Source organism: Ctenopharyngodon idella, chromosome 6 (genome assembly GCF_019924925.1).
Source record: "Ctenopharyngodon idella isolate HZGC_01 chromosome 6, HZGC01, whole genome shotgun sequence".
NCBI classification, from domain to species: Eukaryota; Metazoa; Chordata; class Actinopteri; order Cypriniformes; family Xenocyprididae; genus Ctenopharyngodon; species Ctenopharyngodon idella.
In genome coordinates, this window is record NC_067225.1 from 34,579,761 (window position 1) to 34,605,120 (window position 25,360).

The window sequence follows — 25,360 nt, forward strand, 5'->3', positions numbered from 1 at the left end:
TGCTTTCGTCATCATGTGTAAGCTTAACTTGTGCAGCGATTGGTGGGAACAAACATATCTCTATTAATAATCGAAGTTGAAGTGACATCCAATAATTTCCTCAGTGCATAACTTGCATTTCATAGACACATTCTCTATTTGTAAATGTTAGAAAGCGAAGCCGTGAACTAAACAGTTCTGACTAAAATAAACATTTTGCTAAAATATTTGTTGTTGGTGGTGAACATAAACATGCCATATGTAGAATTTTAAACCTACAAGTAAGTGTATTTTTATGATAGCAGTAAAATAGCCTAATAATTAGTCTTTAATTAGTTTTTATTTATTTTCATTTTTATTTTAGTGAATTTAACTTCTGCTTTAAAAAGCATCATTTTGTATCTAGATTTTGATCCATTTTTTTCACATAATAAATACACGGTTACATTCACTGTTTGTTTTTATATAACCTTTCAATATGAATATTGTTTGTAGGACAATATTTGGCAGAATGTAAAATAACATTTTTTAAATTAAATACATATTTTTCAAATAGAAAAATGAAGAAAATACTGAGGTTATACCATACCTCGCCATTCATCCCAAAAATACAGAGATATGATTTTTTGGCCATATTGCCCAGCCCTACCTTATGGCATGCTTTAAATGCTGAATTTTACATGTTTTAGCTATGCAGTAAAGATACGTTATTATACCACTTGTTAAAGGGTTATTTAACAATTAGCCTACATTCAGTCCTGCATTACTAATTTGGTATGTTTTTATTTTTTAGCACCAGCCGCCACTGAGAAACACCATTACCTGAAGGCAGCGAGATATTCTGGGTCGCCCATCGGTGGTTCCAGACCTCCAGTAAACGCCACATTGACATTGAAACCGACTCCCGGACCACTTCCCACCTGTTGAAAGGCAGTGTAAGAAAAGTAAGGAAATAAAAAAACCTCCCATAATACACTCGCTCATATTATCGGCACTACCTCTTCAGGAGCGCCACTGCCCGGGAAGAAATTGCCATCGTCGTATCGATGAAGCGAAATGTACAGAACGCTGGGATCGTTGTAGAATGCTTGCTGAGTTCCGTTGCCGTGATGAACGTCCTGGATGTAGTTTAACAAAAACCATTAAATGTTAAACGGAGAGAAAAGAAATATTATCTTAGTGCCAAATAATTTTTCAAAATGAACTCACCCAATCAACAATCAGAATTTTGCTGACATTGAGTCTTTGCTGTAGGAGTTTCGCTGCTATGGCAACAGAGTTAAAGTAACAGAAGCCCCTGTGATTGGACGAGAGCACCAACTTTATTGACAAATGAAGGAAGAAAGGAAAGAGTGACACAAATGCAGAGGCGCGTCTCACATTGGCGTGCTCTCCTCCGCGTGATGTCCTGGAGGCCGAACCACAGCGAAGCCGTTCTGCAGTGAGGGGAGGAACACAGCGCTCTTCGTAAGTCAAATAATACAGACACACATACAGAGAAAAAAAAAAAAAAAGCGAAAGACAGCGGCAGACGCGACCTTCAGCTCTCCTGATGCCACTTTGAAGACGAGTTCGACCACAGAACCGGCAGCCAGACGCGCTGCGCTCGACGAGTGGACTTCATTCCAGACAGTGTCACTGTCCACCTTCACAGACAAGAAACAACCCAGAAACTCTCCTTTAATGATGCACAAATGATGAACAGATTCTTGAGACAGACGGGGTTTCTGTTTCTACTCACCCCAATACCGCCACACGGCAACCTGACGAACATGGATATGACCGAACCTGAGACAAGAGAAACGGACAGAGAGCGCGACTCATCAGTGATTCATCACACTACACAGCCTCTCTCTGTCTCTGTCATGAAGACAGGATCTTTATTTTAGAGTTGTAAAAGTCTTACTGTCCAGTTTCTGCCGTAGTGGGTTGGTCCCATACAACATGACATGGGCTTCAGAATGAACCGTCTGCAGTTCCTCTAATGTGGCTTTTCTTCCACGGATACACTGAAAATCAAAGGACAGAGAGATTCACTAGAGCACTAGAGCGCCACCTGCTGACACGTCATGGGAAGTGCACTTCATGTAGCTCAGGGTAAATAATTCAACGGCAGCGTCCAAAATGAATACTCGTCAATAAAGCATTACTCGCCAGATGAACTTTATTGCAACAATACACAGTTTGAATTAAACTGTAAGTGTGTCCTAACCAGACGTGACGCCGTGACACGTGATAAAAGACGTCTCTTCCATGTTAATCAGAGTTTTTATCCTATTTTAGAAATGGTTTCTATTTCAGCGACCTCGTGGCTGGAACAACAACATACAAAGTATGTGAGTATGAATATCATTTGTAGCCGTACTGAAAACCACAATTGATAATTCACCTCAGATCTTGAAAGTAAATTAAACAAAAACATTCAAACTGTAAACAGAGTATGTATTTTTAATAATGTTAAAATTATGTAATATTTATTAATTTGATTATTTATCAATTTGTTTGTGAGTGCAGTGGCTTGCAGAGGGACTCCGCCCACACTCTCTTCTGATTGGCTGTGATTTTTGACTGATACTGTCGTGTCGTTTCAGGTGTGGACAGACAAATTGCTTGTCTCTAGAATCTTATCACATCTCGTCTGGTTAGGACAAAGTGCAAGAACGATAATCTTGTGTCAATGTTTTTGTTACATGTAGGGTTGTGGTGAGTTGCAGTGAGAGACGGAGACGGACTCAGCTCATGTATCAAGCAACAGCTGGCGGTGTTTATCAAAAACAGAAAAATAACTCCAATATCACAGAGACTTCTTTTAAGAAAAATGATGACCAGCAAAAAATATTTTTGGCCAGCAAATTTGACCAAAGTTGTGACCAAAGATGAATACTGGACCCCGACTGACGGCTTGCAGCATAAACATGACTGCTCTTAGTGGTGATGTAGGTGGAATCATGTTATCGGGTGCGTCGCACCTCACACTGGCTGCGCAGACCCGTCTCCTGCAGCCGAGACCAGATGCTCTGGATGCGCCCGGCGTGTTCGGGATGCGTGTTGGTGTTTCCACACATGCACTGGTGCTTTTGCATGAGAGAGTCGTACACCAGACCTAAAGAAAAATGCACACGCAGAAACTTTCATTTAAAAGTTCAACAATCTGAATTATGTTTTAAAGTTGCACAGAGGAAGAGAGAGAGAGAGAGAGAGAGAGAGAGAGAGAGAGAGAGAGAGAGAGAGAGAGAGAGAGAGAGAGAAAGTGTCAGGATGGAGCGATGCACCTGTGGTAAAGTGAGCTTTGGAAGGCTGTTCCTGTGCGCTGATGAACGAGGCAGACGCAGGAGATGACTGGGCTCTGGAGAGGGGGCGGTGCCCAGGGAAACTGATTGACGCACCAGCCGCCTCCATTGATGCCTGGTAGTTTCTGAGCTGATGGATCCTCTGCTGCTCCAATAGAAGGGCCTGCTACTCACACACACACACACTCTCTATAGATATGTGCACTGACAACAACCACAAGAGGGCGACAGAAACTGCAAACACACCATCTCTCCCCTTGAACTCCAGGTGTTTCTCTCACCTGTTTGAAGAGCAGCTCTGTCTCCTCCTGTCTCTGCTCCTCTGTGAGATCAGGAGGTTCCTGTTTAATGGAGACGTTCATGAGAAGTGTTTCCGTCTGTGTGGCGTCCTGCTGCTCTCGCAGCTCTTCCTCCGTCTCTTCTGGGTGACTCTGGTGCTGCCGATCACTCGGTTTACTCAACATCTAACAGACAGCCAGGCAGAGAAAAGATAAATCATTGTTTCACGGTACACTGCTAATGCTGAAAACATATTGAGTTTATTAGTTGTTTAGCAGATACCACAGCGACTTGCATTGCATTAAAGGTCTGCATGTTATCATTTCACGAATTCCCTGGGAATCAAACCCATGACCTTGCCGTTGCTAGCTCCACTCTACTTTTTAACTGTTTTCCACTGTTTCACCATGGTTTCTTGCACAGTTTCCGGGTGTTTGCCTCAGTTAGACAGGCAAGACAACTGCTCTCCATTCAGGACAGTGAGAAATAAAGTCTTGCCTTGACCGCTGAGTGAATGGGTTCAATCAAGGGTGTAACGAAGAGCAAGCGGGACTGACAAGAACGGTTTATTCAAAGTGACCTGCAGCGCATGAATCAAGAAAAAATGTAACACTGAAAAAGCTCCAGCTGAAGTCCTGCCGTCACGGCTGCCATATCCCAAATCAAAGGCCCGAGCTCATGAACGCCAGAGGAACATTATTAATGTCAGAGCCTCTTTTGTTGCCTCATCTTTATCTTTTCTTTAAAACAAGCATTTCTATTTTCCCAGAGTGAGAAGAAGCTTCCGGCCGGAGACCAGCTGCCCGAAAGACTGATGTTCAGTAGCACGAACACTTGGAAGGTTTACCTCAGGATCCACAGCAAGAGCCAATCACACTCCAGTATTCTGCCCACAAGATCTCTTTCTAGCGACGCTGCAGAGCAACATTGAACAAGCCTGTTCTGCCAATATGAAACCTTGACCTCATCTGGCCGCATCTCATGTGGATCAAGTCAAGTCAAGTCACCTTTATTTATATAGCGCTTTTTACAATGTAGATTGTGTCAAAGCAGCTTTACATTGATAACTGGTACATTATTTGGCTGCACAGCAGCTCTTAAAGAATAGTGTCAATGCAGGCAGATCAAAGCACTGTTGAATATCAAATGTCAAGTCAAATGTCAAGTGTCCCCAACTAAGCAAGCCAACTAACATTCAGCAGAATTTCACAGCCGATTTCACAGGTGGTTTAAGACTAATGATTTCCTGCACACTAGCTTCAGACGCCTAATACCCTGTACGATCTACTTTTTAAGTGAATTGTATTACAGACATTACAGACATTAAATCTGTCATGGTAGGAAAAGGGTGAAAAGTCTGATCTCTGACCTTGTTGATGTGAAGCTGCTGGAAGTGCTGCTTGTGTTTCTCCAGGAACTGCTGGTGCTGCTGTTGGACGACCAGCTGCTGGAGCGCCTGACTGCTCTGAGGCAGAGGAGCCGACTGCGTGCGTCCGAGCGGTCGGTGCTGCCGCAGCTTCTGCAGGCACGGAGACTGCAGCGCAGCCGATGCCATACCTGCACAGAACACATTCAGAGCACACACACTCATGACGGCTGGATTATCGGAAGCCTCCAAAAGCACTTGACATTGAAAAATACGTTCATTCATTCAGGTTTCTCCACAGACGTCACAACCGTCCATGCGTGGCCGACCTGGCAGCTGAAAACGGCTTTGGCTCTGCCAGGTCTCGGAGCGGTTCATTGTTTCACTCCTGCTCCCATTCAGGGAATTAGAGACGTATTCTTCTGGGCCTGCGCGAACAAACTTCGTTGGCACGCGGCGCTGGCACAAAGACAGACCCGTCGCTTCGTGGCACACCGTGTTCCTCAACTCTGACCTCCTGCCGTGAGCGACTCGGAACACTGATCTAATTAACTGGAGGGACCCCAGACTCGGCCACGGTTATGAAGAGTGGCCTGTTCACACATCTCAAGGTTTATGTAATGCTTTCGCTGCGGCCCTGGGAAACGCTCAGCGACAAATGCACAAATCAAGAGGTATGTAATGGACTGCATCATCTTTACAAATCCAAAGAGCTCTACTCACCTGCGGCTAAAGGACTCGGTGGGGCTGACTGCTCCAGAAGGACCATGTGCTGCAGCAGTGCATTGTGGGAGTTTGCAGTGTCTGAATTGCTAAGGAATGACGGAAGGTGAGAGGAGGCCAGGAATGGAGTGCTTATGGGTAAACCAGTCACGGACAAACGTTCACTGTCTGGCTGGGTAGACGTCACCTTGTTGAAGAAATGATAAAATGAAACTCAATCTTTTCCTAAGCATCACATAACAAAGCAAAAGGAAGACGAGCGCTGACCAAACCAGTGCAGAGCTCAAACACACGTCTCAGATTGATCGTGACCGTTTCTCACACACAGATCAGATTGGCATTAACTGAATAATATTTCTTCATTAAAGTTTTACACTCTAATTAGTACGTTTATGTTCCAGTAAAAATATCTAAACATCCTTTAAAAAACAAATCCAAAACTGAGTCAAATCAGATGACTTCAGAGCATCTGTTGTGAATTAAGTGCGTTTTTCTAAACCACTGTAACAAAACTTTTCTAAAAGCACAAACAATTTCAATTTATGCTTAGAGCAAGAGAAAACTATCTGCTTCTAGTTTGCTAATCGTTTCTAGAAATATTGTGTGAAACTTTTTCTGTTTTTATGTCAAATAAATGTATCTCATTTTAAGGATGCTAGGAAGGAAGCATATTATTACTAGTAAGCAAGACAAAAGTAATGGACAGAGGGATTTTTGGCAGCCGTGTTTGAATACTCACGTTGTTGGTAGCGCTGGCGGGCAAACCCAGGGTGATGTTGGGTAGTGAAGGAGACGTGTAGAGCGACAGCTGACTGACCGAATCACGAGCAGCTGGCCTGTGAGACGACTGGAGCACATTTATATTTACATTTTAGCCAAAGTGACTTACAATAGAGGAACATAAGCAACTTGTCATAGAGGCAGCAGTATTCATAGTGCACAATGTCAGCTTTATTAGAAAGACAGACTAGGAAACAAGCTAGAGCAGAGGTGAAAAGAACAGAAAAAGATGATTTCTTTTAGTGTGTGTAATACACAATGTTCTTCTGTGTTTTTCAGTCCTGATCCTGAGGATGCGCAGCACTTTTTGACATTTTATACGTCTCCCTTATTTAACATTTAACTTATTTAACACCATTTAGATCATCAGTGTGACAGACAGACTGTGCAGACAGACACACACACCTGAAAAACACACACACACACACACCTGAAAAACACACACACACACACACACCTGAAAAACACACACACACACACACACGAGTCTCACCTCGGTCGCACTGATGCCGTTTTCGCACAGGTTTGCGTGAGAGCTGTTGTTTGGGGAACTGGGTCCTGAAGCAGGAGCGCTGCTACATGACGAATCTACAGACCAGCAGAAGAAGAGAAAGACAGGAGTTTGTCTGTGTGAAAACACTCAGGTGTCTGTGTCAGCGAGCATGAGCGCGTCTCTCGCATCACCTGTCATGTCCAGAGAGCGTTTCTTGAGCGCACTGATGGGACTGTCTTTGCGGCGCAGTAACGGGCTGCTCCTGCGCTCCGACACCTTCTGCTTCAGCCGAGAACGCAACTTCAGGTTAGGCTCAGACGCTGCAAAGACAACAGGGAACTGCTTATACAAGCGGCCTCACAGAGTGCATGCTTCATTCAGAATGAGGTTTTGTCAACCACTAGTGATACTAGAATTACTAGAGAGAGATTCTGTAAGAAGCATCACAGACCAAACAAACATTTGAAATAAGCATCATTATAGCACATACAGAGCAACATCACATCTCATGAAGGCGATGACTTCAGTAAATACATTCCATTCACAGTTGCACATCAGACACTGATGAAACAGCATTTGTCCAGCATGAACAGCAGTGAGTTATTACAGCAAAGCAACACTTCTTCACCACAGAAAGGGTCAGATCATGATGTGTAACATTCTCTCAGTTGAGAAGGTGATCAACAGTTTGCAGTCAGTGCATGTGACAGACGTCATTCTCCACCCTGCAGCAGATTTACCGCCGTGTGACAATCTGAAAGAAAAGGCCGCGCTGTCGATTCATTCAGCGTTACTGGAAATGATGCTCATGGCTCAGACGGCCTGTGAAATACAGGAGGCTCAACGAACGGCTTTCCATTAACATAAGCAAATTCCACAAATGCGTCACTCGATGGGAAAACCACAGAGAATGAATCAGGTTATTGAGGAGAGCTGCTGCTCGTGACGAGACATTTGATCATTTCCAGCTACAGGAGAGTTTCATCTTATATCGGTGTAGAACGGCAGAAGCTGCTGTCTGTGGCAAAACACACGCTAACTGCCGTCTACAGCGAGATCATGTTCCATTAGCTCACACACACACACACGCGTTTGTTTTTGTGAATTGTGGGGACATTCAATAGGCGTAATGGTTTTTATACTGTACAAACCGTATTTTCTATCGCCCTACACTACCTCTACCCCTAAACCTACCCATCACAGGAAACTGTGCACATTTTACTTTCTCACAAAACCTCATTCTGTATGATTTATAAGCCTTTTGAAAAATGGGGACATGGAGTAATGTCCTCATAAGTCACCCTCTGTTGTAATACCTATGTCATTATACAAATTTGTGTCCTGATGTGTCACAAAAACACACACACACTCACAATCACACACACACTCACACACACACACACACACACACACACTCTCTCTCTCACACACACACTCACAATCACTTACACACACTCTCACACTCACCTCGCGCACACTCACACACACGCACACACACTCTCACAATCACTTACACACACTCCTGCACACTCACACACACACGTGCACACTCACACACACACACACTCTCACAATCACTTACACACACTCTCACACTCACTCGCGCACTCACTTACACTCACTTGCACTCACACACACACACTCTCACAATCACTTACACACACTCTCACATTCACTCGCGCACTCACTTACACTCATTTGCACTCACACACACACACTCACACATACTCACACACACACACACACACACACACACTCTCTCACAATCACTTACACACACTTGAGCACACTTACACTCACACACACACACACACACACACACACACATACTCTCACAATCACTTACACACACTTGAGCACACTTACAGTCACACACACACACACACACACACACACAGGAATGCTCTCCTGACGGCCAGAGTAAACCATGGCTAATCTCCAGCAACGGCTTCACCACTAAGTGAATAATTATACGGTACAAGCAGTGCCGGCGACGCTTCTTCTGAAGGGTTCGGATCCGTTCATGACAAAAGTCACTCAAGACAGGATTCTCACCAAAACAGAGCCCTTATTTCTGTCACCCTGCAAAAGGACTGATAACAACACACAATAGAATGAGGTGATATATATTTCTCATCTCTGCAGTGAGCCCCACGCGTCTCCTGCATCCGCTTCAAATACTTGACAGAATGAGAGTGTTTGTATTGCATGAAGTACCTGTTTTGCGCAGTGGAAAGTCTTTGGAGTCGTAGACGCCCATGGCAGGGTGGTTGTAGTTACTAGCGGTGGTTTGAGGAGGGGAGCTCTGATCTAAAGAACTGTGCTGAGTTTTCCTGATCAGAGAAAGAGACAGACAGAAAGAGGAAAGCAGTAATCAAAAAGCAAGTGATGAGAAAAACATGAACATGATGAACTGATACAGGTCATAGTTTCTCCAGTTTCAACATCAGAGTAAAAATCAGCAGCGTGAATCATTGTAAATATACACAGCGAGTAGTGAACACGATCCTGACACATGGGTTGCAGGTTTAACTCCACATTCCCCATCTGCTCTCACCTGCCTGACACATTAACGCCAATAAGCCAATGAGTAAAATGATAAAAACATAATCGTTGACATATCCTGATGAAGGCTTTCAAACTAAAACTTGTACCAACACCGTGATACACAAGAAAGGTTTTTTCAAGTGTTGCTGAATCCCTCTTCACTTTCTTCAAAAACATAATTGTTTAGAAATGAATCTTGGTGATGAATATACATTTACATTTAGCTGTGCTGATGAAAACTGACACTAAACTGACATCACAGGAACGTGACAAACTTACAGATGGTGTCGAGACCTTTAACCTTTGCCAGTCAGTGATTCTGAACGCTGGAGTCACAGGGTTAACCACTCCTGGTGAAGGTGTGAAAGACTAGTCTGTATGGATCTGATCTAGTCACCTTTGCCACTCTGATTGAAATGTTTTGATCAGTTTTAGCCTGAATAACTAACAGTGTGAGCATCAATAACTACAGCAAATGTTCTTAGATCAGAAGTTGTGCTGTGCGAGACGCGTCTCAACCGTACCAGTAGCACGGGTTATTGGAGATGCAGTGGTTGAGACTGCGCTGAGCGAGCGCTTTCTTTTTATTCAGAACGAACTCCTGCAGGCGCATCTTCACCTCAGTACTGGCCACTGCACCTGTTCACAGCAAAGCACAGGAATTACGAAAGCTCCACGCACCGACGCCATCAAAGAAAGCCTGATCACCGTTTGGTTTAGATTTCACTGTAATGGATGTCTATTATTATTGCCATCAAATGGATTCTCTAAATTAGAGTTACAACAGTGAAAAACAGTGACGTCACACTCAGAGCGGTTACGTAATGAACTCACTCTCCTGTCCGCGCTCTTTGTTCTTGAGGAGCTGAAGCTTCTGCTCGCGCTGCTGTTTCTCCAGCTCCTGCTCCAGACGGTGCTGCTCCATCTTCCTCTGATGCTCCAGAAGCTCCTGCTGATGCTTGAGGGCCAGAAGCTCCTGCTGATGCTGATGAGAGAAACACACGCACAGGTGAACAGGTGCAGCGGTTACAGCTCAGGGACAAGGACAGTATTTGTCAGGATCATAACCAGCAAGCAGCAATTCATGACCCATCACCACTGAGCAACAAACCTGCACAAACGGGCATCTATATTATATGATTCACACACCGAGCATCACATGAAGACATCTCAATGCATCACATGACATTTATTAAGTAGTCAGTGACTTCTGAGAACATTTCTATCCTATCTGGAGGAACCTGAGGTGAAGGATCAGTGCTGATCATCCATGAACTCTCAACAGACTTTCACACACTTCTGATTAGCAACTCTGAGCTTTAATCACTAGATCCACTGATGAAAGGAACGAGTCCGGACCTTCATGTGCTCCTGTAGCTGGGCCTCATGTTGCCGTGAGAGCTGTTCGTGCTGCCGCTGGAACTCAGCGATGAGGAGCTGCCGCTGCACCTGCTGCTTGTGTTTGAGCGCCAGAAGCTCCTGCTGCAGCTGCTGCTCACGGCGCGTCGAATCCAGAGCCGGAGATGCTTCCACGCGCAGGTCCATGGGGATGGCGGCAGGAGGAACCCGCACGGGCAGAGCCGAACTCAATTCCACTGCAGAAAACAAGACAAAAACACAGTGTCGAGACGAGAGCAGAGTCCGGGCTCTAACAGGCGGAGAGCTGGACAGATACAAGAGACGCGACCAGTGGAAACTCCATCTAGAGTTGTGCCTCAACACACACAAAATGATGCTCTTGGGAAATTAACAGTGTGGCACTTTTCAAGAATTTGCTTTCATGTTCAAATAACTGCAGTGCAGAGGTTACAACATTAGAGCCACAATACACAACCACACACTAAATCCCACACGAGTGATGTGTTCATGTGTCCGTCTCTGTCATGATGACGTTAACTTCACTGGTGTAGAGTGTTGACGAGCAGAATTACAGAACACTACTGACAAACAAGCAGCAGCACAATCAAACGCATGTGGAGACAGACTACTAGCACTACACACACACACATACACACACACACACACACACACACACACACACACAGGCGCGCGCGCACAGGCACGGGCATGCACACACACACACACACACACACACACACACACACACACACACACAGATGAGTCACATGATCATGATCAGATCAGCAGCACTGAAACCTCAAATATGAAGTATAATTAAGAGCAAAAACCACATGAAAACAAAAAGTAACTCAAGAAAACGGACAAAACCAAACACACTCATGACATGTGAAGAATAAAGAGCAGTGGCACACGTCACAATGAAGCGGAGCTCACCAGCCCGTCTGTGTGTGTCTGAGGCACAGCTCCTGTCTGCCTCCGCTGCAGTCTGTCTCTAACTAACACACTGATCTTCAGCGCGCGGCTGTCTCTCTGACTCTGATGACATCACAGGGTCGTCCCAGAGCAAACATGACATGCTCTTCTCTCATATGGAGACTGTTGACACACACACCTCACCCCCCTCCACTTATGTGTTTCAATGTTACACCCTCATCTGCTTCTGTAAAGCATGACGTGCTGTGCATGAATCCAGCAGATATGCAATCTGAAATGTAAGAGTTTAATTTTAAAGTCACATACACAGAACACACATCACATTCAATAGCTATTGCTAATCAGTCATCAGAAATCAAGACTAAAGACGGACTTTACAGATGAGCACAAAAAGAAATCTCACTAAGGGTTTTTGCTCATTTCAGAGATAAAAGATGTCCGGCCAAAATAAAACACCTCTTCTTATGCGAGTGAGTAAATACTGATACTAGCATCCATGTTGAGTTTTAGTTACGTAAGCGCATTCCTACATTCAGTAATTCACTAATGGGTTTTGGAGCAGGTAGACAAACTTGCTGCCAAGAGCAGAGCGTCCAGACAGTCTCGCAGCAGTGCAGCTTTGATGAGCTCTCAAAAGCTTCGTATTGCATCAAGCCTCCGACTGACCACAGATAAAACAAAGTCTTCCCTGCAAATCAGACATTTCAGACCGACAGCCATCAGTGATCTTCAGTGAGACGCACTAAACAGCCAATGCTTCATTCTCAATCCCTCCTGCTAGATATTCTTCATCTTATGGCTTATTTTCAGCTTTAGACATGAAGTGATGAATCAGGACACCGTGAGATCAGTGACACGTACGTCTCATCCGATTCAAGACTATTTCACAGACCCTCAGAGATCAAATGATCAGCAGCAAAGGCATCTTTATACTTTACATAACCATGTACTTCATAAACTGATCTGAAATGATGGCTGCCCCAACGCTCAAAGCAACATCATTTGGACATTTAGACCTTTTAGACCTTTCAGCTTTCCAGGATTTTGGGATTGTTGTGTTGCGAAACAATCCCTCGCATCATCATTCGTGCTCACAATACGTCTGTCACCTTAAGGGCTCAACGCTGCATGTCGTCCATCTCGTCTCAGTCTCTCTTCTAGTTATGAGCTCCACCGCCATGCCGCTTCATATTCCTGGGCTATTTTTGTCCCACAGTGCCGCAGCACTGTGGTTTTGATGTGTGCCTTCCTGATGGTTTGATCTCTGCTCGTTAGCGCTAATGGATGTTCTGTGAAATGCCCGATGTCATTTGTGTCAGGAGATCTGTGAAGACTAAGCTAAAAGGAACTAAACAAGTGGCTAAACTATTGAGCGAGTCACAACATTAATGAGCCATTAGAACCAGCGAATAAAGAAACACCTTAATTTCTGCAGGAAAGGGTAAAGACAGAAATACATGTTCTACAGATTGTGTTTTGTGTGTTGTGAGATGTGTCTCTAGGACGTGAACCTGCTCACAGCAGATTTTAGCTGCTGCATCACTGCTTTTGTTGGCATCTTTAGTTGCTCTGCAAACTGTACAAACTTACTGTTGTGGTCGAGTACAATCACACACACACACACACACAAGAGGTGTGTGTTTCATTCATCAGAGGTGAGCTGGTTTGGACAAGCCCTGCCGAGAGTCCTACACAACCCTACGTGCTTGTCCTCCAGCCCACGCCGCACAACGCATTTCCAACGCATTACAAACTAAGGGACGAGGGGCACAGCGCATTTTTTGGTCACCGAAGCAGAACAAAGAGCTTAGGTTGTTTATTCCTTAATATGCATCAATCCACCATCATCTCTGATGTATTAGCAGACATAACACCATGTCCAGGTGATGATATTAATAGGTCACACTCACAGAGCATTTAAACATGACTTTAAAACATGATCGACATGATCTAGTGATACGCTATCTACATGAAGACTGAACACAAACACAGGAAGACGCAACAAAACAGAGCTGGTTTAAGCGTTATTGTAATTTTCATGCTGCTGTTTTGAAACCATAATACTCGTCTGTCTCCATCTCTGTACGCCACCTAAGACCTCATCTATAATTCAGTGCGCTAAATCAAGGCGTTACGCTGGGATGAAATGAATATATCAAGCAGACTATGTCTCTTCCAAAGACAGCATTAAAAGTGCTGAGAACATGAAACACACCAACAGACACAACAGATAAAGTCACAACACGTTTGAATGATCTGTGTGATGCACTGAACTGATTCACAATCATCCAGTTTTGGAAAAATATATATGAAAGTACACTGAATAAATGTCCTCACAATGCTTCACTAGCAGCTGGCAGATGAACAGTGGAGAGTCTAATAATAAAATCTGTCTAATTTGACTAGATTCTACCAAATGACAGATGAATTTGTGCCAAAATACTTAGTTTGACTGGACACACACAGACTTTGAGACCAACAACTAGAAATAAGGGAAGCGTGTTTCCTCCATTCAGAATGTAAAGAATTTATTCGTCTGTTCTAAGTGGTGTCCGCAAAATAATATAGGTTTCATAGATAATTGGAAAAGTTTTTGGGGCAGACCTGACCTGTTAAAAAGAGATGGTATTCATCCCTCCCGGGATGGTGCTGCTCTTCTCTCTAGTAATATGGCACATAGTCTTAGAACTGAAACATGACAAACTGGGGCCCAGGTCAGAAAGCAGCAGACAAACTGGCTAAACCGACCGTCTGCTAGCTGCCTCACGTTACAGAAGTCAGAAAATTCAGATAACTCTCAACACATAGAAACTCTTACACCTAGATATTTTCAAATAGAGACTGTGTCTGTACCCCGAATTAGTAAAAACAAAAAACTTCCAAACCCATTTAATGGTAAAAATTTAATTGATGTTCAACAAATAAAAAATAGAGATAATAATGCTAAACAAATGATAAAACTCGGGTTGTTAAATATTAGATCCCTTTCTTCAAAATCACTTATTGTTAATGATATTATCAAAGATAATAATCTAGATGTGCTGTGTTTGACAGAAACTTGGCTAAAACCGGACGATTACATTACTTTAAATGAGTCTAGTCCTCAAGGTTATGATTATCGACACAATGCCCGTCAGAAAGGCAAAGGGGGAGGTGTTGCTGTAATCTATAGTAATATTTACAGTATTAGTCAGAAGTCTTTCAAATATAATTCCTTCGAAACTATGGTACTTTACGTAACATTATGTAAGTTGACATTTGTGCTGGCTACTGTATACAGGCCACCAGGACACAATACAGACTTTATCAAAGAATTTGCTGACTTTCTATCAGAGTTAGTACTAGCTGCAGGTAAAGTCCTTGTTGTTGGTGATTTTAATATTCATGTAGATAATAAAAAAGACGCATTAGGATTGGCATTTGCAGATATTCTAAACTCTATTGGTGTTAGACAACATGTGTCAGGACCCACTCATTGTCATAATCATACTTTAGATCTAATATTGTCACATGGAATCGATATTGATGCTGTTGAAATTCTGCAGCAGAGTGACGACATCTCAGATCATTATCTAGTCTCGTGTATACTACATTTAGTCAAGGCGGCTAAACTGCCTCCATGCCATAAATATGGTAGAACCATCACTTCTACCACTAAAGATTGCTTTATAAATAATCTTCCTGATCATTTTCATCGCCTTAGCATACCAGACAGCTTAGAAGACCTCGATGTTGCAACAGAAACTATTGCCTCTGTCTTTTCCAGCACATTAGACTCAGTTGCTCCTTTGCGTTTAAAAAAGATTAAGGAAATTAATCCAATGCCATGGTACAATGACTACACTCGGGCCCTAAAGTTAGCAGCCAGAAAAATGGAGCGCAGCTGGAAGAAATCAAAACTAGAAGTATTTCATATTTCGTGGAGAGAGAGAATGATTGAGTACAGAAAGGCCTTAAAATCTGCTAGATCTGCCTATTTTTCAAAACTCTTAGAAGAAAATAAACACAACCCTAGGTATTTATTTGATACAGTGGCTAAATTAACAAGAAATAAAGCTTCAACTTCTGATGTTTCCAAAGAGCACAGCAGTAATGACTTTATGAACTTCTTTACTTGCAAGATTGATAATATTAGAGAAAAAATAATAACCATGCAACCGTCTACTACAGTATCGTGTCAGATAGTGCATTGTAGTGTCCCTGAGGAAAAATTCAATTCATTTACTGCTTTAGGAGAGGAAGAATTGTCTAAACTTGTTAAATCATCAAAATCAACAACATGTATGTTAGACCCTATACCGACTAAGCTATTGAAAGAAATGCTTCCAGAGGTCATAGACCCTCTTCTCAATATCGTCAATTCATCTTTATCATTAGGATACGTACCAAAAACTTTTAAGCTGGCTATTATTAAACCTCTTATTAAAAAACCACAACTTGATCCTAGAGAATTAGTCAATTACAGGCCGATCTCAAATCTCACTTTTCTGTCAAAAATACTAGAAAAGGCAGTATCATCACAGCTATGTTCCTTTTTAGAAAGAAATGGTATCTGTGAGGATTTCCAGTCAGGATTTAGACCGTACCATAGTACTGAGACTGCTCTCATTAGAGTTACTAATGATTTGCTCTTATCATCAGATCGTGGTTGTATCTCTCTATTAGTGTTACTGGATCTTAGTGCAGCATTTGACACTATTGATCACAATATTCTTTTAAATAGACTCGAAAATTATGTTGGCATTAGTGGAATTGCATTGTCATGGTTCAAATCATACTTATCTGACCGTTATCAGTTTGTAGTAGTAAACGAAGACATGTCATATCGATCACAAGTTCAATATGGAGTACCACAAGGCTCAGTACTAGGACCGTTACTGTTCACTCTGTACATGCTACCCTTGGGAGATATCATTAGGAAGCATGGCGTTAGTTTTCACTGTTACGCTGATGATACTCAGCTCTATATTTCTTCGCGCCCTGACGAAACTTACCAATTCACAAAATTAACGGAGTGCATAGCTGATATAAAAAATTGGATGACCAGTAATTTCCTACTACTAAATTCAGAAAAAACAGAGATTCTAATTTTTGGACCAAAAACTTCTTCACGTAATAACCTAGAATATTGTCTAACACTTGATGGCTGCTCTGTTAAGTCTTCGTCGTCAGTTAGGAACCTAGGTGTGCTCTTTGATACCAATCTTTCATTTGAAGGCCATGTTACTAGCATCTGTAAAACCGCATTCTTCCATCTTAAAAATATATCTAAACTACGACATATGCTCTCAATGAAAAATGCAGAACAGTTAGTTCATGCGTTCATGACCTCAAGGCTAGATTACTGTAACGCTCTACTGGGTGGTTGTTCTGCTCGCCTGATAAATAAACTACAGCTCGTACAAAATGCAGCAGCTAGAGTTCTTACTAGAACCAGGAAGTATGACCATATTAGCCCAGTTCTGTCAACACTGCATTGGCTTCCTGTTAAACATCGTATAGATTTTAAAATCTTGCTAATTACTTACAAAGCACTAAATGGTTTAGCTCCCCAGTACCTGAGCGAGCTCCTAATTCATTATAGTCCTTCACGTCTATTGCGATCTCAGAATTCAGGCCAGCTGATAATACCTAGAATATCAAAATCAACTGCAGGTGGTAGATCCTTCTCCTATTTGGCACCTAAACTCTGGAACAATCTTCCTAGCATTGTTCGGGAAGCAGACACACTCTGTCAGTTTAAATCTAGACTAAAAACGCATCTCTTTAACCTGGCATACACATAACACATTACCAATTTATATTTCCAAATCCGTTAAAGGATTATTAGGCTGCATAAATTAGGTCAGCCGGAACCGGGAACACTTCCTATAACACCTGATGTACTCGTTACATCAGAAGAAGAATGGCATCTACGCTAATATTAGTCTTTCTGTTTATCCCGAGGTTCACCGTAGTCAACCGGATCCGGGCCGTATCCAGGTGAGACCAAGGACCTGCACCTTGACACGACCACAACGCAGCCCTGAAGTATCAGCAGAGATTGAGTCAACTAGATCATCCCCTGTGAAGGCCTCATCGACACGACAGCCACGACACAGTTCCTCAACAACCGTCCATACCGGCGTGATGAATACGATCCTCAATTGGATGGAACTGAAATAAATACTTTTAATGTTGCGATCCTATTGGACTTATGATAGCAACCTGAATTGTAACAAAGCACTGTTGGCCAGAGGAGAACTGGCACCCCGACTAAGCCTGGTTTCTCCCAAGGTTTTTTTCTCCATTTTAACACCAATTTGCCACTTGTCTGCCACCTGATGTCACCTGATGGAGTTTGGGTTCCTTGCCGCTGTCGCCTCTGGCTTGCTTAGTTGGGGACACTTGACTTGACATTTTGATATTCAACAGTGCTTTTGATCTGCCTGCATTGACACTATTCTTTAAGAGCTGCTGTGCAGTCAAACAATGTACCAGATATCAATGTAAAGCTGCTTTGACACAATCTACATTGTAAAAAGCGCTATATAAATAAAGGTGACTTGACTTGACTATCCACAACTGTATAATTGATTGTATTTTAATATTTGTATATATCATGTTTTTACTTGGTTGAGGATCACTGCAGCTGGAGAAACGCCATGAAATGCTTCCGTTACCTGTGGGAATGTGGTCAAACGCCGACGGCTTCAAAAGCTCCACAGTCTGATCCATCTGAGAGTCTGAGACAAAAAGACAGAGACAGAACATGATTCAATGGCAAAATATTCTCCACTGTTATTCGGGGGAAATACATGTTTTGCAAGCAACACATAAATCAAAAATATTTCATATTTTCAGTAGATGATCAACCAGTGGAGAAAAAAAAAAAAAATTCTACCTCTCTAACATTGAGATATTTCACCTTTTACCTGAAAACACACAGTGGTGGTGGTTATTGTTCGTTAAACTTAAACTGGTCAAACTGGTAAATAACAGTGTAAATGAGGAGTAAAGCAGCCATTGCAACAGCGACCCCCCCACCCCCACCCGCAGCAGATAGTAATTACAGAGAACATGAAAAGGCTTTTCACTTCTTCACAGCAGCCCAACACAGTAAGACACGGCTATAAATAACCCCTGAGAGAGAGACAGAGAGAGGGAGGGATGGATGGAGGCAATGGCATGAAGCAGTACAGCGGGAGTCATCAGTATGCAAGCAGACACAGACTGGTTTTCTCCTTCCAATGAGACACGCAACACAACATACTGAGCTGAGCCGGTCTTCAATCTCAGTTAAATATCTGGTTATTTTTACCAGCGATCGTTGGCATGATATTTACTAGCTCATTAACCTTGATTCCTTTGTAACGCAAGAGCAGAAGCACTGACATGGGTTTCCATCCAGATAAGGAGAAAAATAACAGGCAATTTCCCCAGGGCTGCAAATCCTCCACAAGCTTCTATTTTTGGGAAATTTCTAAGGACTAGACAACCCCTGGAAACTACTTTGATGTTCATCTAATTAGGCCCCATCGCAGCCGCGCGCATCAGGGAATTCTGTTTATATGCGAGCATCTATTTTTAGAAGGACGCAGCCCAGGTGCAGCTTCGTCTCAGATCCGCCGCTGTCTCCAGCTGAGCCCGATTGTGTTTGCTTTTTGGAAAACAGTACAGTTCATAAAAACAAGGCTGATGATGAACTGTAATAGTTAGGGTAAAAAGAGAGTTCAATGTTAGTATTTACATGAAATAAGACGTTAGCATTTAGAACAAAATATAGCAGGACCCAAATAAGCCGACTTCATCCACCCAGAAAAAGCCAGTCTGATGATGCATCTTATATACTGCTCTGAACAAATGAGCCAATCGTGCAGTAAATGGTAAATGGACATGTCAGGGTTGCGACATGCAGATGATTATAGTGCAATACAAAAGGCTAAACTTCTTTTAACTTCTTTTAACACATGGAATTTTCAGTCAAACCTGATGGTCAATGCAAGAAACTGCTGCAAAAGAAAGGCTATGAGCGCATCAGAAGTGAAAGAGGACAAACCTCTTCAGTCAGTCAAACACAATGAGCAGCTAAAGAAGTCTGTAACTACAGATAGATCCAACCTCCTCCCAAAGCAGCACCAAAGTGGGCTGAAAGGTGGTGATGATTCTAGGGGCTCACCAACTAGATATGCAACTTTATATAAATAATCAATCTAAGGAGATTTGTGGGGCTGAGGGGCTCCATTAATCTAAGGTTTAAAAAAAAGGGTTAGCACATTATTCCAGAATGTAGCGTATTTTCCCTCCATATGGATCAGCCCGAGCCCAAGAGTAGACAAGAGTTGCCACTCTGTTCCAAAAGACCAAACAGACAAAAAAAACTTGTAGACTAGTGATTTGCATGGGAAATGCAATGCTCAAGCTCATATGAGGAACACACACAGCCTGAAATTGATCCTTGAAACTGATATGCTGCGGTTATTTAAACCAAAATGACTAAATGGATCACTTTGCATGCCAATGTGTTGGACTACTAACTTGATAAGAGAGCTGTGGTTACGCATCACCCCATACAGCAACAGGTATGAAACCTGAGCTCCATTTCATAGAGCAAAGCACCTTCAGAAAACCACAAGACAATAAAACTACATGTCAGCCTTGTTGTAGTCATGAAAATGACAGCACAACTGAGCAAAGTTTCCTAAGCGGTATGCAAAAAGGCAATTTCCAACACAAACATTTAACCAACTACTGAGCAGCTGCTTTTGTCCACAGCAACATCTTTTAAACCAAAGGGTTTGACTGCAACATTAAACTGAGAGCTGATGTTTGCTGGCAGGAAAAGAATTGAAGGTGGCCATATGTCCTGATGCTGTGGTTAGGGTGGATTATTTTGTCCCCAAGTCATACTGATGTGACAAACACACACACACGTTTGAAACACAGCCACTCTGTCAGAGGGTCACCACGGGCAAATCCAGCTGATGTGACCCAAAGAAACAGCGCTCACAAAGGCCTCCTCCACACTCCTCCAAGGCAGACTAACAATCAGACTTTGTTCTCGGTTAGAGTTTAAAGGGTTAGTTCACCCAAAAATGAAATTTCTGTCATTAATTCCTCTCCCTCATGTCGTTCCACACCCGTAAGACCTTCGTTTATCTTCAGAACAGAAATTAAGATATTTTTGATGAAATCCGAGAGGTATATGACTCGTCCATAGACAGCAATATAATCAACACTTTCAAGGTCCAGAAAGGAACTAAAGACATCGTTAAAACAGTCATGTGACTGCAGTGGTTCAACCTTAATGTTATGAAGAGACTTTTTGTGCGCAAAAACAAAACAAAAATAACCACTTTATTCAACAATCTCTTCTCTTCTGTGTCATTATCATATGTTGTTTACGTCCAGCGCTTTCAGGTTCTACGTCAGAATGCCGACTCATTATTGGCCGGCTCCTGTGTGCTTCGTGCTGATCACGTGATCGGTTTTGGCCAATACTGAGCCGCCGTTCTGACGTAGAACCTGGAAGCGCTGAGAGCAGAAAGCAGTGGCCAACATCCATTTAAAAGGCTAACGTGCATTCTGTGCTCAAAGTCCATTCATCCGGCCTCTGGTACACTAGAGCAGCTCCACATTCTTATAATTAAAGATGGCACAGAGTCATTAGTTGCAGGCAAAACAAAACTCTCATGCCAGTTATGAACAGGAGTCCAATTCATTTGGTAAATGTTTTGTTATATTAATGTACACTCACAGAGAGACGCCATAAAAAGATTTCACTCTTGAAAAAAATGAGACGAGAATAAATAGTTTGTGTGTCATATGTTGCTTTGATTATACATGACAGACTTAAAAAGATGCTAGAAAAAAAAAAATGACAGTGACATTAATGGAGGTGATATGACTAGATCCTAACTGATCTGGGACAGATCCTGATTTAGCAACTGTGCAGTTCACTTTCCTTCAAATGGGGCAGTTGTCTGGTCTACTAATGAGATGGACGAGACAAGCGTTTCCTGAACCACAGAAAAGGAGAAAGTAACAGAATGTCCATCAGCTCTAAAAAATACCATCATCAACTCATCCTGTTAGAGCCGCACGATTCTGGATCAACTGAGATTCATGATTTTTTTTTGTTTCAAACAGCAATTCTGAACAGACAACTAAACAAAATAACATGTAATCTACCAGAGGTTCTGACGAAATGTTAATTGCTGCATTATTTAAAATGTAAAAAAAAAACAAAAAAAAAAACAGTTTGAATGAATGATTCAATGACTCACTCAAGTCTTCACTTGTTGCATTACTGAAAGTGTCAAATTACTTTCAAAAGGTGATTTCCTCTACTTTGATCACTACCGTAGAGATCAGTGTTTATATTCGAACTATCAAAACTTTTATTCCAGTTCTTCTGTGATTTATTGTAAGACTAGAATAGAATGAACTAGAATAATGATACTGTGTGGTTGAAAAGACCACGAAAAGACTGTTGAAAAGAAAGTTTGTGAAATTTGTTTCATACCTATACATGACAACGGCTCTCTCTGGCTCAGAACACAGATCTGAATGTTCGCTGTGATCATACTTGTCGAATCGCTGTCATTTAGGAATAAGATCACGTGAGTGTCTGAATCGAGATTGCGATCTTTTACAGATTAATCGTGCATCAATAATACTGTTAGCGTTTGTCTGCTACAAAACATTATACACAGCAGGGGTGTTTTGTCTGAGCTGTGTTCAAATATTATGAAACATACTGACGTTTGTTTCATCAGCAACGCTACAATGTAAGAAAATTTTAGCATTAATTTACAGTATTTTCCAGCTACAAGGCACCTAGTAACTAGTAAAATAGTTTATTGTCAGGCAATGATCATGGCTATTCTGGTAATGCTTGAACAGCCAAAAGCCATTGAGAGACATGAAAACACTGAAAAATGAAAGGACTTCTAAAAGCGGCAATTAGGCAAAATTGGGAACATACTGCATCATCACTTTAATTAGATGCAATATCATTAGGATCTTTACATCAGTGTCCGGAATGGACACAGACAAATGCCTGAAATGTCAAAGGTGGGACGGCAGTGACAGTTCCTGTGTAGACTGTAATTGGATGCTGGCAGAACATCCAGTATCTCTCTCTGCCCGCTGGCTCGCTTCGCTCTTTTGTTTGTCTGGACCGATTGCAATTAAAATCAGCAAGCTTCCATGCATGATCTGAAAACTCAGGCGCTGGGAAGCCTTTATTTGTTTGCCGCCACACCTTACAGGAGGAACTAACAGATGTGAGACGGAGCGGGGAGTCGGATGGACGGATTGGGGGGATTTGCGGGCGTCTGGAGGGACAGAGGCAAACGGCACATTTGTTTGTCTGGCGCACGTGCAGAATCCGTGCGGGTCTATAAATATCACTGAGTTAAGCTGCTGCAGCAGAACAGGCTTTCAGTGCTGAAGTGAGCGCTTAGATAAATATACACATTAGAAACAGATCAGAAAGAGGGATAAGGAGGGACGGGACTGATAAAACAGGACAATCCGAGCGCTGCAAATAAGCCTGTCACATTACGTCAGATCACATCACTGGGGAACCCTGATGGATGATGGCTGGATGAGACGGAGTTGTGCTCAATGATGTGAGAAAAGTGACAGACACAACATCCCATCATGAAAAGGAAATGAAGTAAAACAAAGCTGAATGTGACTTGCTGAGCCATGAATTTGATTTACTGGTTGATCCCCACAAATACTGCTCAATGAACATATACAGAACAGATGTGATGTGTCCCGATCTTCAAGTAGAAGGAGCTGGATGAAATATTCTGAATGATATAAATCAATCTGACTTGTGATGCTGCCTGAATCATAATCACACCGTGTTTGTCATTGGCCAGAGGAGAACTGAGCGACTGAGTCTGGTTTCTCCCAGGGTTTTTTTCTCCATTCTGTCACCTGATGGAGTTTGGGTTCTTCACACTGTCGCCTCTGGCTTGCTGACTGTACTGACACTATTGGATGAACTGAACTGAGCTGATGGTGACATCACTGTTTTATAGCTGAACTGAACTCATTTCATAATTGATGAACTTTACAGTTATTGAGCTGAACTGAATCAACACTGACTTCAGCTGATCAATGACACTATTGTCTTTTTAGAGCTGCTTTACAGCAGAATTCTGTCTGCATCATTGATCATTACTTTACTGTTTATTACTGTGAATCAATCTGTATTGTATAAAGCGCTACAGAAATAAAGCTGACTTCACAGAAGACTGAGACATCAAACGATGAGCAAAATGAGAAGAAACTCTAAACGCATGCTAAATATTACGAATATTATGCAATTCATTAAATCTCTTTCATCCACAGAGGATGTTCAGCACCTGTAAGCAGCTATTATGATCATGAAATGGCAAAAGAGATATTTCTGTTAAATGTGTAACAAAGAAAACTGTGTTTCTTAGAAACAGGAAAAATAATGAACATAAAATGATTTGTTAATTCATAAAATGCTCATTAAATCTTCACAGACCGAAAGGATGGTAAACATTTACCGCCACATTTTTGTGGTTGACAGGCACAAACACTGGCCATTATCACATTAAAACTCTAAAATAAAACTATAACCTGCCGTTACAGATCATTCTGTGGATCGGCAGCTGTGACTACAAACACTTGAGCAGATCCAAACAACTGACACTCATGAATGAACTATACACATTAACATGCTTGATTATTATTACTATAAACCACGACAATGTTTCTGTAGTGTAACTGATAGATGATGGTGTTTGAGATCACAACACTAACGGCACAGGTAAGAACAGCTGATGATCTGCGCTGTGTTTGATGGAAAACCCATTACATCATTACACAAATCCTGGATTACTGACGCTCAGGCCAGAAGATGAAACTCGTACGCAAACATGGATCATCTGTTTGCTTCGGTGAAGAAGCCTTGACCGTTTTTGTTTCTTTTCATAGACAACGGCTTTAAGTCTGGTCATCTACTCACACGCTGCAAGTGTCAAGCAGAAAAACAAAACGCAAGAAAAGCAGAAAAATGGAAGAAGTCAGAATCATAAGACACACAGAGAGACACGTACCTGAATGACTTTGGGAGGTCATGATATTTGGAGCAGCTGGTGATCGATCTGTCCCAAAAGGTCTTCAAATCTTCAGATGTAGTTCCAGAAAAGCAGCGGTTTCTGCTCCTCGTCTTGACAAATCCAACCAGCAGCTGTTAGAAAGGAGAGATCCATTAAATACAGGTCTCAAATAGCTCTTATTCACAGACTCTCCTTAGACAACAAGCCAAACATCAGTGAGAGAAACGATCAACTTCACACACATCTCACGTCTGCCATCTTTACGAACAGCGAAATTAAACGGCATCACACAAACTTAAAACATGAAGCTGTGCTTCTCTAATGAAACGGTGTGTCTCGTGGAATTTATGAATGGTTTCACATCTTCACAAAAGACCTGTGGACTGAAACAGAGACACACTTGAGCAGCTACACAACAACCACATCTGCCATTGGAAAAGAAAGTAGCAGAGTGAACTTCCTCAGTTCAAAAGGCAACGCAAACACACAGTCACACACACTCACACACACACACAGACAG

At 42.3% G+C, this 25,360-nt stretch overlaps 1 protein-coding gene across 3 annotated transcripts in view; it reads right to left on the reverse strand.

Annotated features, from left to right (window-relative positions):
* Positions 1-25,360, reverse strand: part of LOC127514069 (histone deacetylase 4-like) — a 34,061-nt gene that overhangs the window by 6,682 nt on the left and 2,019 nt on the right. For 2 of the 3 annotated variants that reach the window (XM_051896444.1, XM_051896445.1), the window contains exons 2-22: positions 24,838-24,971; positions 18,415-18,477; positions 10,817-11,052; positions 10,292-10,442; positions 9,982-10,096; positions 9,128-9,243; positions 7,102-7,230; positions 6,911-7,005; positions 6,377-6,484; positions 5,638-5,824; positions 4,918-5,105; positions 3,551-3,733; positions 3,252-3,435; positions 2,949-3,082; positions 1,886-1,988; positions 1,721-1,767; positions 1,518-1,625; positions 1,360-1,415; positions 1,189-1,276; positions 978-1,097; positions 802-899 (exon numbers count right to left, since the gene is read on the reverse strand). In XM_051896444.1, the coding sequence (XP_051752404.1) occupies positions 802-899; positions 978-1,097; positions 1,189-1,276; positions 1,360-1,415; positions 1,518-1,625; positions 1,721-1,767; positions 1,886-1,988; positions 2,949-3,082; positions 3,252-3,435; positions 3,551-3,733; positions 4,918-5,105; positions 5,638-5,824; positions 6,377-6,484; positions 6,911-7,005; positions 7,102-7,230; positions 9,128-9,243; positions 9,982-10,096; positions 10,292-10,442; positions 10,817-11,052; positions 18,415-18,477; positions 24,838-24,859 (2,531 nt within the window). In that variant the 5' untranslated portion in view covers positions 24,860-24,971. Of the gene's footprint in view, positions 1-801; positions 900-977; positions 1,098-1,188; positions 1,277-1,359; positions 1,416-1,517; positions 1,626-1,720; positions 1,768-1,885; positions 1,989-2,948; positions 3,083-3,251; positions 3,436-3,550; positions 3,734-4,917; positions 5,106-5,637; positions 5,825-6,376; positions 6,485-6,910; positions 7,006-7,101; positions 7,231-9,127; positions 9,244-9,981; positions 10,097-10,291; positions 10,443-10,816; positions 11,053-18,414; positions 18,478-24,837; positions 24,972-25,360 lie in introns of those variants that run through there. The other variant, XM_051896446.1, reaches the window with a different exon arrangement.